This window comes from Anser anser (genome assembly GCF_964211835.1).
Source record: "Anser anser genome assembly, chromosome: 14".
NCBI lineage: Eukaryota > Metazoa > Chordata > Aves > Anseriformes > Anatidae > Anser > Anser anser.
This window is the reverse complement of record NC_139735.1, coordinates 2,397,434-2,410,210: the sequence shown is the minus strand read 5'-3', so window position 1 is coordinate 2,410,210 and position 12,777 is coordinate 2,397,434. Positions and strand designations below refer to the sequence as shown.

Sequence of the window (12,777 nt, the reverse complement as noted above, 5' to 3'; positions counted from 1 at the left end):
AAAAGATCTGTTTGGTTTACGCATTTTTTTTCAGGTTTGTCAAGCAGATTAATAGATTTAGAAGGTGTGAGATGGTGTAGCAACAGATATATAGGTTAAATGAGGAATGGCCTCTTCTGAACTTGAAAATCTATCAATCCATTTCTAGAGCTCTCTGGTCACAATCAAACGAGTTTAATATGACACGAATGAAATTGCTATAACTGTCCTTTGACTGCAAGTCAAATCACTGCAAAGTGAGGAAAGCTGAGAGCCTGATGGCTGAGCCTGGAGGAAATACCTGGGGCAACTCCAGAAACAAGAGCAGAGTAGCCTTGGCCATAATTTTGCTCTTAACCTCCTCTCCTTCTGCTCTGCCGAGAGAACTGCATCAGGGTCCTGGCTTTGCCTTATAACTTACAGGCTGTGATTTCCTCACTGGCTCAGCGATGTCTGTCTTAGAGATCACTGTCATCAGATTTGGCAGAGACCCTCTTGTTAGAACATTTATCCTGCAAAGCAGTTTGACTACTTCTGCTGCACTTTCCCATCTGGAAGGCACACCTATCCTACCTGTTGTCTATGTAAGCAGCTTTTCATCGACTTTGGTTTAACCAGAGAGCTGTGTGAGTGATATTCGCCCCCAGCTCCAGGCCATCAGGGATGCTCAGACCCAGAGGTTTGCAATAGATTTGTTTCTGGTACGGAGAAGAGCACGTACTGAGGAGGCAGCCTGCAGGCATCAACTGGAAAGAGAAAAGTCATAGCTTTGCCCTGGGAAAGAATACAAGCATCACAGTTTTAGGGAAGAGATGTTCATTCTGCTGGAAGAAAATTATACTCCTTTCTTCACTACAGAAGTATTTCAGATCACTAAAATATGCAGACCATTTTTGTATATTCCACAGGCTCCAAACCATAAAAATTTACAGCTGAATGCAGCTCCATGGCAGGCTGACACTGGTAAAGGAGGCTAGACCATGACTTGTTATGTAAATAAGCCTATAAAAGTCTTGATTTTTTACATGAAAATCAGATCTGCAACAACCGTTCTGCCTCAGCTTTGTGGATTGTTTAATTCCTATGTACACAATTATGTGGTGTTACCATACAGAGAAGGCATTTTATAAACCTTTAAATGATCAATCAGTTAAATAAATAAGCATCTCCGGTGATGCCGTACTAACTTTTTAGGAAGTGCCTCATCCTTCTGTCATTAACTTAATAAGCTTGAATAATGTTTTCACAGCAATTACCACCAGTGGGTCAATGTCTGCTATTAGCAACCTTTCCTCCATGGATCATGAACATAATAAACCATGACAGCCCCAAAAGACAACGGGTGTCATAAGACTTTCTCCAGTATCAGTGCCAGGCTGCTTTAATGTGGCACTTATTGTGACAATAGATTGTCGAGGATCATTCAGTGCAACAACAATTTATTGTCTCAGTGGGAGTTTTCTCATTTTGAGAAGTTCAGCAAGCTCTGTAAGTCTGTAAATTATATCGGATGTAAGAGGAAAGTACATCTATACCAAAGTGTTTTGTGGCAAATAAAAGTTGTACCTGCTCTGAAACTGCTTTTTCAGGCTGTATTTCCTCACCCTGCATTGTTACCTTTTGGCATTAGTTTGCATGGGATCAGGTGGGCACAACATTTCAGGCTTTAAAGCATTGCCTCGCAGAGGAAGTGCCAGTGAAATGTTTCAGAACAAGCAGTACTTGGCGGCTAAACTTAATTAAAAGCAATGTGATTTAAACACAACACCTGGGGGTCACGTGGAGGCTGTGGAGGTTAATTGTAATTGTTACTGTATTACGATCCAAACTCCAATTTTCATTCGTTGTATGCAATAAATCCTACAAAGTCAGGTTATGAAAAAAAAGAAGCTCTATATACAAGGTATGCATCATCTCTAATTCAAATATAGGAAAGAGTTCAACAAACAGCAGTTAAGCCTCTGAACACCTTTGTGCAGCTGGCAAATAACCCATTTTATAGGCTGGTTAAGCTGATAGTGCAGATGTTGTGCCGGACCCCCAGTGACTTCAGGGCAAGCAGGGGGCAGCCCCCACACCGGGCTCCAAGGAGCCAACCATGCGTACCCCCTGTCCAGCAGGGACACTTACTGTGAGTGTAGGGTGACTAGGAAACACAATGCTAAAAAATCTTTCATTGTAATAAAAATGGACACTTTTTTTCTCATAAATACGTTGTTGAGCTTTTTATGTTCTTATGCAAAATATCTGCATGGACAAATTTGTCCAGAGAAGTCCAAAAAACTCTTCCTGAATGGTGATAGGTGGCCCTTATAGCCTGAACGTCCAGCCCGGAGGGTCTGATCCTCTGGTGGGTGGTTTGGAATAATATACTCACGTTTTTAAGCACCAGCCCTTGCAGAGTGAAACTTAACCTTCTCCAGCTGGGGAAAGCGAGCCAGGGCTTTCAACAGGCAAAGGAGCTGCAAGGGATCAGGCCCCTTGAACACGATGCACCCTTTGTGACGGATCGCACTAAGCCCACAGCAAGCAATAATGATGGATTCCCTGAAAAATATAATTTTATTGAATAAACAAACAAACAAAAAAATCACATTCCTACAGAGTGTGTGGATAGCATTTGAGGTATTGATTTGAAAATAGGTTCCACTTTCATCTCTAAGTTCTTTTCTCCTGCCATTTTGAAGTACCAAAGTACCACGAAGTACCATGCAAGTCCATGGTTGGTTCCGCAACACACAGAAAATTGTTGTATTTCCTCTGCAGAGCTTAACATGATTTGTGCAATCATGGGTTTGAATAGCAAACCCCACCTCTGTCATCCCTTCTTGGAAACGTTTCAGTTATTCCCAGTTTCAATTATTTTAAATTTCACCAGTGTGATCAGCATATTTAAAATTCAATCAGCCTTCTAGTTTAAAACATTTCATGTGTGTGTCACACTAACAATCAACAAGAGTCCTGAATTTAACATCTGTTCCTACTAGTAAATGGTTTTAATTTGAGAATTGAAAAAATATATAAAGTAATTACTAGGCACTCAATCACAATGAATAATGTGTTTGCTACCAGCAGTTCTGTCCTGTCAGCAGAAACTCTGGAGAGGCAGAGTGGCAGAAAAGTGGTATTGCTAGAAACTGGGAAAAAAAATCAAAATACCGGCGTTGGGAGCAGTCTCAAAACGGCTGCGTCGGTGTCTGCCACTCCTCAGCCCCCCCCATCACCTCCTCAGCAAACACCACTCATTTTGCTAGATGCTGACCCTTGGGGGTTGCACCAATATTTACTCTGCAAGCAGTAAATCTGGTTGACTTGAGAATGAAAGGAAAATAAAACAGTGGTCAAAAGGTCTGTGAGCTACAGAGCAATCCTGCCCAGCCTTTGCCATGTAGGAGGATGTGATGCCTGCAGAAAGGCCGTGCCTCCATCCCGCGGGCAGGGAGAGCAGCGTGGGCAGTCCCGCAGAGGCTCCGGTGCTGGGGCTGCAGGGAGCCGGGTGCCTTCCAGCCCCTCGCTGTTGCTGCAGCTCCTGGGGAGATGCTCTCCTCCTGCCAGATCCACAAACAAAACGCCGTGCCTTGAAAAAGGGAATAAAAATACACGTTACAAACTTCAAAAGACAAATCAGTTTGTCTGATTTGTTTTGCATGTGACTATGCAGGTCATACCACTTGCGTTTCTTGTGGAAATCAAAATTCAAGCATAGAATTCTGTCCTGAGCACTGAAAGCTCTTATGCTGAAGATTGCAGCAGACCAGAGGCATTTTCACCCTAGGCTTTTGTGGAGAACACAGGAGTGGATGCCAACAGGTCTCTGGGAAAGCCTGGACCAAGAACACACAAGCCGGCAGATCAGACAGGAATGTGCTTTTTACCTAAAGCAAAGTAAGCACATTTTTATCTCCTGTTTTATATCACTGCAGGTAGCATTAGCACAGGCTGATGCAGTGGATTTATCCCCTGAAGAGCCTTACCCCACTGTTTAGTCTAGCAAACAGCACACGCCGCTGCCTGACACACACAGCTTGATTCATTTTACGTGTTTGTTCTTTCCCGAATCACTTACCGGGGAGGATTTATGACTGCACCGTGCACCAGACGGGGAGCAGCACGCACGTGGTGCTGGCTTAGCAGCTCTGCCGGCAGCTCCTCGAGTCGGGTGCGATGTGTGGGATGCAGAGCCAGCAGCGTCCACCACCACCCGAAATGCTTTGAGCAAAGCCCACGCGTCATCTCTGCCCTGATGCCCTGCTGGTGTGCGTATTTGACACTGGCACTTGATAGGGATTGTGGTGGTTGCTGAGCCTTGCGAAAATAGACACCGCTTGCATGAAGCTGGGGGCTGGCTCTCCGCTTAACTAATCTTCTAGCCATTAGAAATGATCCCTTGAAACCTGCAAATGGATAAAAGTGATATCAAAAGCCATTATGCCTGCCACGTTTCTATTCCCTTCCTACAATGCTTTATTTCTGGTTCCTGACAGCCAGTCCCACGACAGCTCCAGGAGAACCAACCACCATGCACCTACGGGCGCTTACAGAGACAGGGAAACGTCCCCTTCACACTGTGTGCCAGTGAAGTGCCCATGAAATGCCTGTGGTATCCGGGGGGTTACCAAAAGGGCCCTTTCGTGTTGCTGCTAAATGCAAAGCACTCTACAAAGACGATACAGTCTGCGCAGCACCACTGACCTTGCTGGGATAAGGTACGTTCTTCTCCTTTTTCATGTCATCCTCAAAGCCTGAACACCAAACTGCAAAAAGAGGCTGCAAAAAGTTCCCCGTATGGAACCTGGGCACGCGATGCTGAGCTGGAAGCCCACTTAACGGCCAGCGACACAACAGGGCAGGGCTCTGGCTGTTAGAGCAGGCTGAATTGCCTACCGTGATCAAGGCAGCTCATGAAATCAATCAGATTTTCACTCAAAGGCAGAAAGATACCCGCGTCATGGTGACCCAGCCCTTGGGGCTGCTCCACGGAAATGCCTTGTGTGTTAAGCCCGTGCACACGCCGCAGGACGGAAGGCGACGCGATGTGCACCGGAGCACAACCGATGGCACTTGTCAACTCATTCATCTTACAAGTGGTAATTTCAATAATTCGCGGTCCTTAGAGAAATTACCAAATCCTGTACAAAACTACCAGTTTTTTAATGACCACATTCCTCTCAACATTTCTTTTATTCCAGAAGTAATATTTTTCCTTGCAAATGCCTAATTCTTCCATTGCAATTATTTTTGTGATCATTGAGCGGCAATTAAATAATAAAGCATCATGAGCCCTATACATTCTCTCTGCCACGAACATTACTGATGCAAATTCCACTGAAGGCAGTGCAGAAAAAAAGTCATCACTGCTTCCAGCTCATTGGCTTTAACCCAGAAAAAAAAATACATATTTTATAGAAACATCTTCTGATGATTCAGTGTATATTGAGGAGGAAGGGGAAATTACAGAAGAAAATATGGGAGCAGTTCCAAATTACTGCCATTATACTGATGTCAAATTAAAGCTCCGAGCCAATAGATTGGTTTGGAGTGTCTAGAAACAATTTCTTTTTTTTTTTTTTCTGCCAAAATTCTGGTTTGTTGAGTTTAACACAGACATCTTTTACTCGTGCCTAGGGAAATTACAGAAATAAGCTTGCATGGGACTTGTTACCTAACAATTGGTGCCTGTGGAGCTGACAGAAGCGTGACTGGATGCCCTCACACAGCGTGACACCTGCATGAGACTAACCCCGTCTGCAGCGCTCCGTCCACAGGTGCCCAGCCTTGGGGTGATGCTCGTGCCTGCAAACCAAACCTCGGCCGTGCTGTAGGCGGGTGAGGCTGCTGCTAGCACAATGTCCCCTGAGTGCACCCATGGGTGCAGCTACCCAGCACTGCACAGGCTTGGACATTTTCCCAATATCATTTGGACCTATATTTTAGCATTCTTATTTATGTTTAGCACATTCGCAGATGTGGGGAAACAGATATAAAGAAAATTGCAATTATTTTGTAATACAGAGGTGGAGAAAACACAGATTCACTTATTTTTGCCGCCAAAGTGAGGCAACTATTTCATGTCTCGCTCTTGCTGGCAATGCTCCATTCAGTTCATAATTTAGATGTATGATTTTGTGCTTCAGATCTGCTCAGTCAGATGCACGACACAATTCTTAATTATTTCAAAATTATTTAAATGGAATAACAAATCTAGTGTTTGATGTAACGTGGCTGCCTGACCCAAAGAAATATACGGACTATTATCATGTTTCCCAAGTGGATTTTTTTTGCCATAAATCAGTCCCTAATTATTGGCTAAACTTGAAATGATTGCTCAGTGTAATTGTGATGTTTTGCCACATTGTTTCAGACAAGAGCAATACGATGCTCCTGATGAAAACAAATGTACAGATTCTACTTCCAGGCCAAAATGCAGATGTTGTTGGTCTGATGGTTAGGATTATAACAAACAGAAGTGACTTTAAAAAAAAAAAAAAACACAGGCTGGAGAACTTGCACTACTTATTTTCTAAACTGGAAAACTCACTAAATGATTTGATCCAATTAATGCTTTCCCCATTTTCTAACCGTTAAAGGGAATGCTATAGAGATATGCTTCTCTTTGTTGTTGTTGTTTTATTTTGTGTTTAACTGAGTGGGGAATTATTGTTGTTCTTTGAATGTATCTTCAGTTTTGTGTTTATATGTATCTCTGCAGAACCCATAACAAAGATCACGGTAAACGCAAGCAAATGTAGATAGGCCTGGTAATGAAATGGTATAGCCATGAGCAGAGGTTTCTGGTTAGAGGAAAAAACAGCGCATCTTAAACATGGTTTTAAAACATTCCTCTATAATAATTCATCTAAAAAAAAAAAAAATAAAATAATAATTAAATAAAACAGAACTGCAAATGTGGCACATTATAAGTCTAAGACAGCATTCTAAATTCAAACTTAAAGTGGTGAAGTCCTCTTTAAAGACTCTAAATTAAAATTTAAAGTGAAGTCCTCTAAATTAAAAATAATGAATGGTAGTATTACTGATTTATCATCTCTAGAAGTATATTTTTTCAAGTACCTAGTTAAACTTCAAGTAAGCTCCTCGATCAGAATGCTTTTACCCTCAGGGCAGTTCCCTAAATGCGTGTTTCAGTTGCTTTTAGGGATCTAGTCCGTGCTCTTTCTTTGATTGCTCCGGGAGGCTAAACAAAGAATAGGCTGCTGCAGCATGAGCAAGGATGAAGAGAGCCAAGAAGAAGACATGAAACAAAAGCTCTGCCCTCAATCCTGCTCCATTTTGTACAGCCTTGTTTAAGTACCTGAAGGGAGGGTGTCAAGAGCATGGGGCCAAACTCTTTTTAGTGGTGCCCAGCAACAGGACCAGAGGCAACGGGCACAGATCGAAGTACAGGAGGTTCCAGCTGAATATGAGGAAACATTTCTTTACTGGGAAGGGTGACAGAGCACCGGCACAGGTTGCCCGGAGAGGCTGTGGAGTCTCCTTCTGCGGAGATAATCAACACCCACCTGGATGCCATCCTGCGCACCGTGCTCTAGGTGACCACGCTTGGCAGGGGGATGGAGCAGATGATCTCCAGAGCTCCCTTCCCACCTCGGCCATTCTGTGATAACCTCGAATAAGCTCCTCAGACTTCTACGGTATTTGGGATGAAAAGAAGGGTTCCTTTTCACTTGTGTTTTAATCTGCATACCACTTTTTTTTCTTACTATATTCTTATTAAATGTAAATGTAGCTTTGCCTACATAATATGGTAAAGCATGCCTCCTTTATTTGTATTATATGCATATGTATACATACACAAAAAGAAAGGGAAAGAGCAGCTCTTCACAAAGCCCTGCCTTTTTGTACCGGGCTTCCTGCCTGCTTAACCTGAAGCTATGGTCTTTGCAGAGCACCCGAATTACTGAGGTATGCAGTAATACACCCTGTGACCCAGAGTGCAGGATGAAGCCCCTTCTTGCAAGTAATAGTCTGAGCTGTCCATTTTTAAAAATGGAAAAAAATATATATATATTTTGTACTACCTTCAAAATAACTATGCTTGCTCTCTCTCTGACAAGTTTACCTATCTATCTAAAAAGAAAAGTATATCTTAACTATGGTCTCTTGAGCGGAATCCCTTCCAAAACATAACAAGCCATCAGTGAGCTACAGCCCGGGGACGTTACCTCCTGTGCTGGAGCTGTGAACTGAAGCCGTGCGCAGTGACACAGCAGCGATTCCTCCAGAGAGTGCATTGCCAAACCAACGCTGAAGCTCCCAATTCTGCCACTGAAGTTGTGGAAGAAATAACCAAGGGACTTGCAGAAAATGCAGACTGACTAAGTCTGCAGTAATTTATCTGTTGGCTTTCTACAGGAAATGAATGTTTGTAAACAGTTGCCAAAATGAATTCACCCCTCATTCTCTTAGATTTACTGTTTGCTTTCGGAAGTGCAGAGCGTGAACTAATCACGGCAGCAATTATCAGCAGACTTAAAGAAGGAAAACACTTAGTGGGTGCAAATAAAAAAGGTTCTTTTTGTCACTATTGACCACCATAAGTTGTTTTTCTGAAATGTTCCTTAGTGAAGCTCCCCTGCGGCTGGGGCTCGGGGCTGTGCATCCCCAGTGCTTGTGCTCCTGGCCAGGACCTGCCTGCAGACCTCCCCGCTAACTCCACCAGCCCGAGCCCAGCCCTACGTCTTTTTGCTCTTCTGCTTCTGTTGAAGGCGTTCACTTAGAAATGATCCGTGCTAATCTCACTCATCAACAATTACCAGGGCATGGGACAGTAACTTTGAATTACCATGAAGTGCCATTGTAATTAATTTCCAATTGCTGTCAGCAGTCCTTTTATTTATCGTGATTTTTCCACCCCTTATCCCCAGCCCTAATTTTGGCCTTTAGCTCACCAGTCGTGTGACAGTTGGTTCTATGCCACCCACAGCCCTCCTGAATTTCTATTACTCCGAGAGGCTGTGGTGGGAGCTGCTGTGTGACAACAGCTATGGCTCCCCAGCTTCTGGGCAGAGTGTTTCATATCAAAGTATTTTTGGCACGTCTGCATCGACCAGCAATGCTGATACAGGGGAGGAACATGCCCCCTTGTGGGGGGGGGTGGGTTGGCCAACAGACCGACCTGCGGTGGGCATGAACGCTGGAAATACAGGCGCACACACAACTTAGCAGCCTTTCTCACACGTGCACATTCACACAGGCAGGATTAAAGTCTTTACAATAGCAGGCGCAGCCAGGGAGCTCAGCAGCTCAGCCTCGAGGCATCCTTGCTTGGCTGGCATAAGGGGCTCCTGTGCAAGTGACCACGTTGAGCAACAAAAGCGTTTGCTGCGAGCAAACCCCTGTGTCTGCACTGCCATTTTGATGAATTTATCAAGCACGGTAAGCTTTAGCTCATTCTTAGCCTGTGCTCCATGACAGTGACAGTGCTTCATGGGCATGAGAAGTGAAGTGTCGCCCTGCTGGCCCCAACGTGCCTGGCTTTGGGGACCGCTTGGCACCCACTGATGCCAGCGCTCGCCCTTTCCTGCACCCCCCAGCAGGAGAGCTGATGGAAATGAAGGTCAGAAACTGCGACTGCTTTGACTCCTCTTTCACAGGTACATACTCCAGTCAAAATGGCTGGTTGTTTAGTCATTTCCCCATTACATATGATACAGCTCTACTCATGGGTTACCTGTTTCAACGAACGTCAACCTGCTATGGAAAATGTGAGAGAAAACACTTCATTAATTGACTTGCCTGAGATCAGCAATCAACATGACTAACCTACCCTTCACGACCAGGAAAATACAAATTGAATCATTCCTGCAGCCTTCATTTATGCACTTCCATCCAGGTGCAGAGAAAACACATTTCATATTAAATCCAAACCACATAGTGGACATAAATTTATACAAAAGTATTAAATTGTTCCTATTTATAACGTAATTCTGGATGAGATTATAGATTCCTGGCTTGGATTGACTGCAAAGAAGAAATTCTCCATCCTGTGACTTGATTAAAATACATTATGAAAGGAAGATGGCAGCAAGGCAGCATTTTCAAGTTCGGAAAAAAGCAGCCGCCTTGCCCTGCTGAATGTCCTTTTGAGCAGCAGGAGCTGCTTTAGCAGACTGCAGCTTGTTTGCTGCTCACTCAGATAAGCCCAGCTCCAGAATGCCACATTTTCCATTCCACATATCCATTTAAAATTCCTGTTTCATATGCTATTCTGAGACCCGTTACTTGCAATCTGGATCTTAATGCAAATATTTAAAGCTCAAGATAGAAACAGGAATAGCTAGCTTGAGAAACTGATAAAGCATTAGAAAGCCTTTTATCTTACCAAGTTACCATTTCACATTTGATTCAGCATGGTAAGTAATTGTGCATGGGCCCGTATGTGTGTTCTCATTAATGAAAATAAGGACAACAAGAACAAACAGCTGAAATAAGTGTCAGATGAAAATCTAATTTTTAGTAAACAAGTATGAGAACATTTCCCGCTGCTTGGCCCCGGGGGGCTGTGAGTGACAAGAGGGGCTGATCCCTACCCTGAACCCGAGGGCTGCAGCATCCCTCAGCTTGCCTGGGGACTTGAGCCTGCTCCACCGCCTGCATTGCCCAGTTCAGGCCGGGTTGGATCCTGCACCTCCTGCTCGCCCTGCAGGCTCCTTCCCACTGCACTGCAGAGGGCTCTGGCTGCTGGAAGTTGGCTTTAAAGAAAGCAGCAGCAGCCTCGCTCCTCACAGCACTGGCCATGCTGGTTGGAAAGATTCATTGCCAACGAGCTGATGTTACCTGCAGCATTTTACATCAGACTCCCCAAGCTCCTGGACTTGTCCTCGTCTCCCTCTTCCCTTTTCTCCCTTTCAATAGCACTCTCACAGACCACGGTTGTGTCTGTCTTCCCACCGTGCAATACTCTGCTTTGAGGAATAGTGATCGCCATCCGTTATTGGCAGCAGACAGAGACACGATAAGAAATTCAATTCAGGTGGCAAGCCAGGGCGGCAGAGTCAACACAGACACACCGCGGACAAAACACTAACCTGCAGATGATGCTGTCAGAGGGGAGACTGCCACAGCACGCTTCTGCCTGGAATCAGTAAAACAGAGACATATTTCAGCAGATGAAGACATTATGAGGCTCGGCCCCATCCTTTGCCACATGATCTGCAACATCTTTCCCCCTTGGGATGTGGTTTTGTGTGTGAAGAGATAACCCAGTGCTGACACCCACCAAAGCCAAAACGACCCAGCTCTTCCTTTGCTACTTGCTTTGCCCGGTGCCTCTATGGAAGCACGGACCTGCAGCGGCATCCAGAGAGCAGCCCCGAAGCCCAGCCCAGGACCCAGCGATGGGTCAGAGCAGACCTGCTTGCTCTGTCCTGGGGGTGCAGCAAGGCCGGGGCTCTCCTCCAGCAGCACGCAGAACAGTCTTGCATCCTTTGCTAAGCACACCACTGTTCTGTGCATCTGTGACCGTTTTGCTTCTGCTTCCTGTAGCTGTAGCACACAGAAACTCAAAACAGATCAGACAGAGGATTTCTCTTTGTACCATATCTGACAGCAGCCAGACCTCGGTATCTCTCCTGAGAATATACAGACCCAAGCACTGTGCCTCATCCCCCGAACTTGACCTCCTGACACTTAAAACCATAGTACACGGCTTGAAACCTTTCCCAAGTACTTGTCTCAACCAGTTGCAATTTCGGGCATCCCTTGTAACCATCAGGATCATCTTCCTGGTATCCCTCGATTTAGCATTTCAGATCTATGAGAGAATTCAGAAGACATTTCTGGACTGTATTTTCAACTGCATCTTTCCTTACTGAGTTAACAGCCAAATGTCCCTAATGTTGCTTTTATAGGGATAATCAAAGATATGTACCGTAGCAAATATATCTCTAATAAAATGAAATGTCTGAATTGAATGAAATGAGATTCTGTTGATATCTTCAGCTGGAAAATCAACCCACTTCTTCCTAAATTAACCTGGCCTTCAGTCTCTTAACACCTAATTGTTCCTTCACTGGTATCCACTAATGGGCTGTAAATCAAAGGAATGCGAATGATAATTGGAACTCTTTAAATTCCTTATTGATTTGGTTCAGTAGTTTTCAGCTTCCTGAGTCTGGCTCTGCCAATGCACTGTCTGTGTGCATGCATGTGTGTGTGTGTGTGTGTGCACATGAGTGTGCCTCTGAGCGTGCATGCACATACATTTATGTTCCTGGCATATTTTTTTATACTCATGCAGTCTATGAAATTCAGCTGGGGAATGGTGAAACCACAATAATGTATATTCAACAAGTGCTAAATCTTAGTTTGGTGATCAAATCCTCCAGATCTATTAAAAATGTCATCTAAATATATCATTTCTTTGCAATTCAATATTCAATTTTAACATTCCAGCCATACCAGTCTCCTCATCTGGCTTCACTAACGCCAGCTAGGTTGAACTTAGGCTCAGTGTAAGCACTGTACATAGCTAAGACCACAGGCTCTGACCTGGCATCATGCTGTGTCTGCGGAGGTACAGGTGCAAATTCTCCCTGCCCCAGATTTGAAGGGACACCTCCAAAGCAGGAGCTTCCGAAGTATTTTCTTCTCTGCTCACTGCCCGCACAGCATATGTTAATTCAGATTTTAAAATAGGTACCTTTTCAGAGAAAAATGAATTGCATGTTATAAGAGAATATGATACTCCCAGCAGCATCTCCAGGACCCACACAGGGTTGAGAAACAGAGGGTTTCTCTGCATAACTGCGCGTTGGTTATGTTTATCTGCTGAAATGA

The 12,777-nt window shown here is 44.3% G+C and overlaps 1 protein-coding gene across 1 annotated transcript; it reads right to left on the bottom strand.

Annotated features, from left to right (window-relative positions):
• Window positions 1-2,583: 2,583 nt before the first annotated feature.
• LOC310881199 (uncharacterized protein) lies at window positions 2,584-12,613 on the bottom strand. The gene is made up of 5 exons (XM_083798160.1): window positions 12,490-12,613; window positions 11,353-11,752; window positions 11,028-11,074; window positions 4,046-4,373; window positions 2,584-3,556 (listed from the first exon to the last, which is right to left on the bottom strand). The coding sequence occupies exons 2-5, from the start codon at window positions 11,421-11,423 to the stop codon at window positions 3,337-3,339; spliced, it is 666 nt and encodes a 221-aa protein (XP_083654286.1). The 5' UTR covers window positions 11,424-11,752; window positions 12,490-12,613; the 3' UTR covers window positions 2,584-3,336.
• Window positions 12,614-12,777: the final 164 nt, after the last annotated feature.

Excerpts from the sequence above, each read along its gene's own strand:
- LOC310881199 (XM_083798160.1), bottom strand. The coding sequence starts at position 11,423 with ATGCAAGACTGTTCTGCGTGCTGCTGGAGGAGAGCCCCGGCCTTGCTG. Across the intron at positions 4,374-11,027 it reads TCTGACAGCATCATCTGCAG|GTTTCAAGGGATCATTTCTA; the intron begins GTTAGTGTTTTG and ends ATCCATTTGCAG. Across the intron at positions 3,557-4,045 it reads GCAGTCATAAATCCTCCCCG|GCACGGCGTTTTGTTTGTGG; the intron begins GTAAGTGATTCG and ends CCCTTTTTCAAG.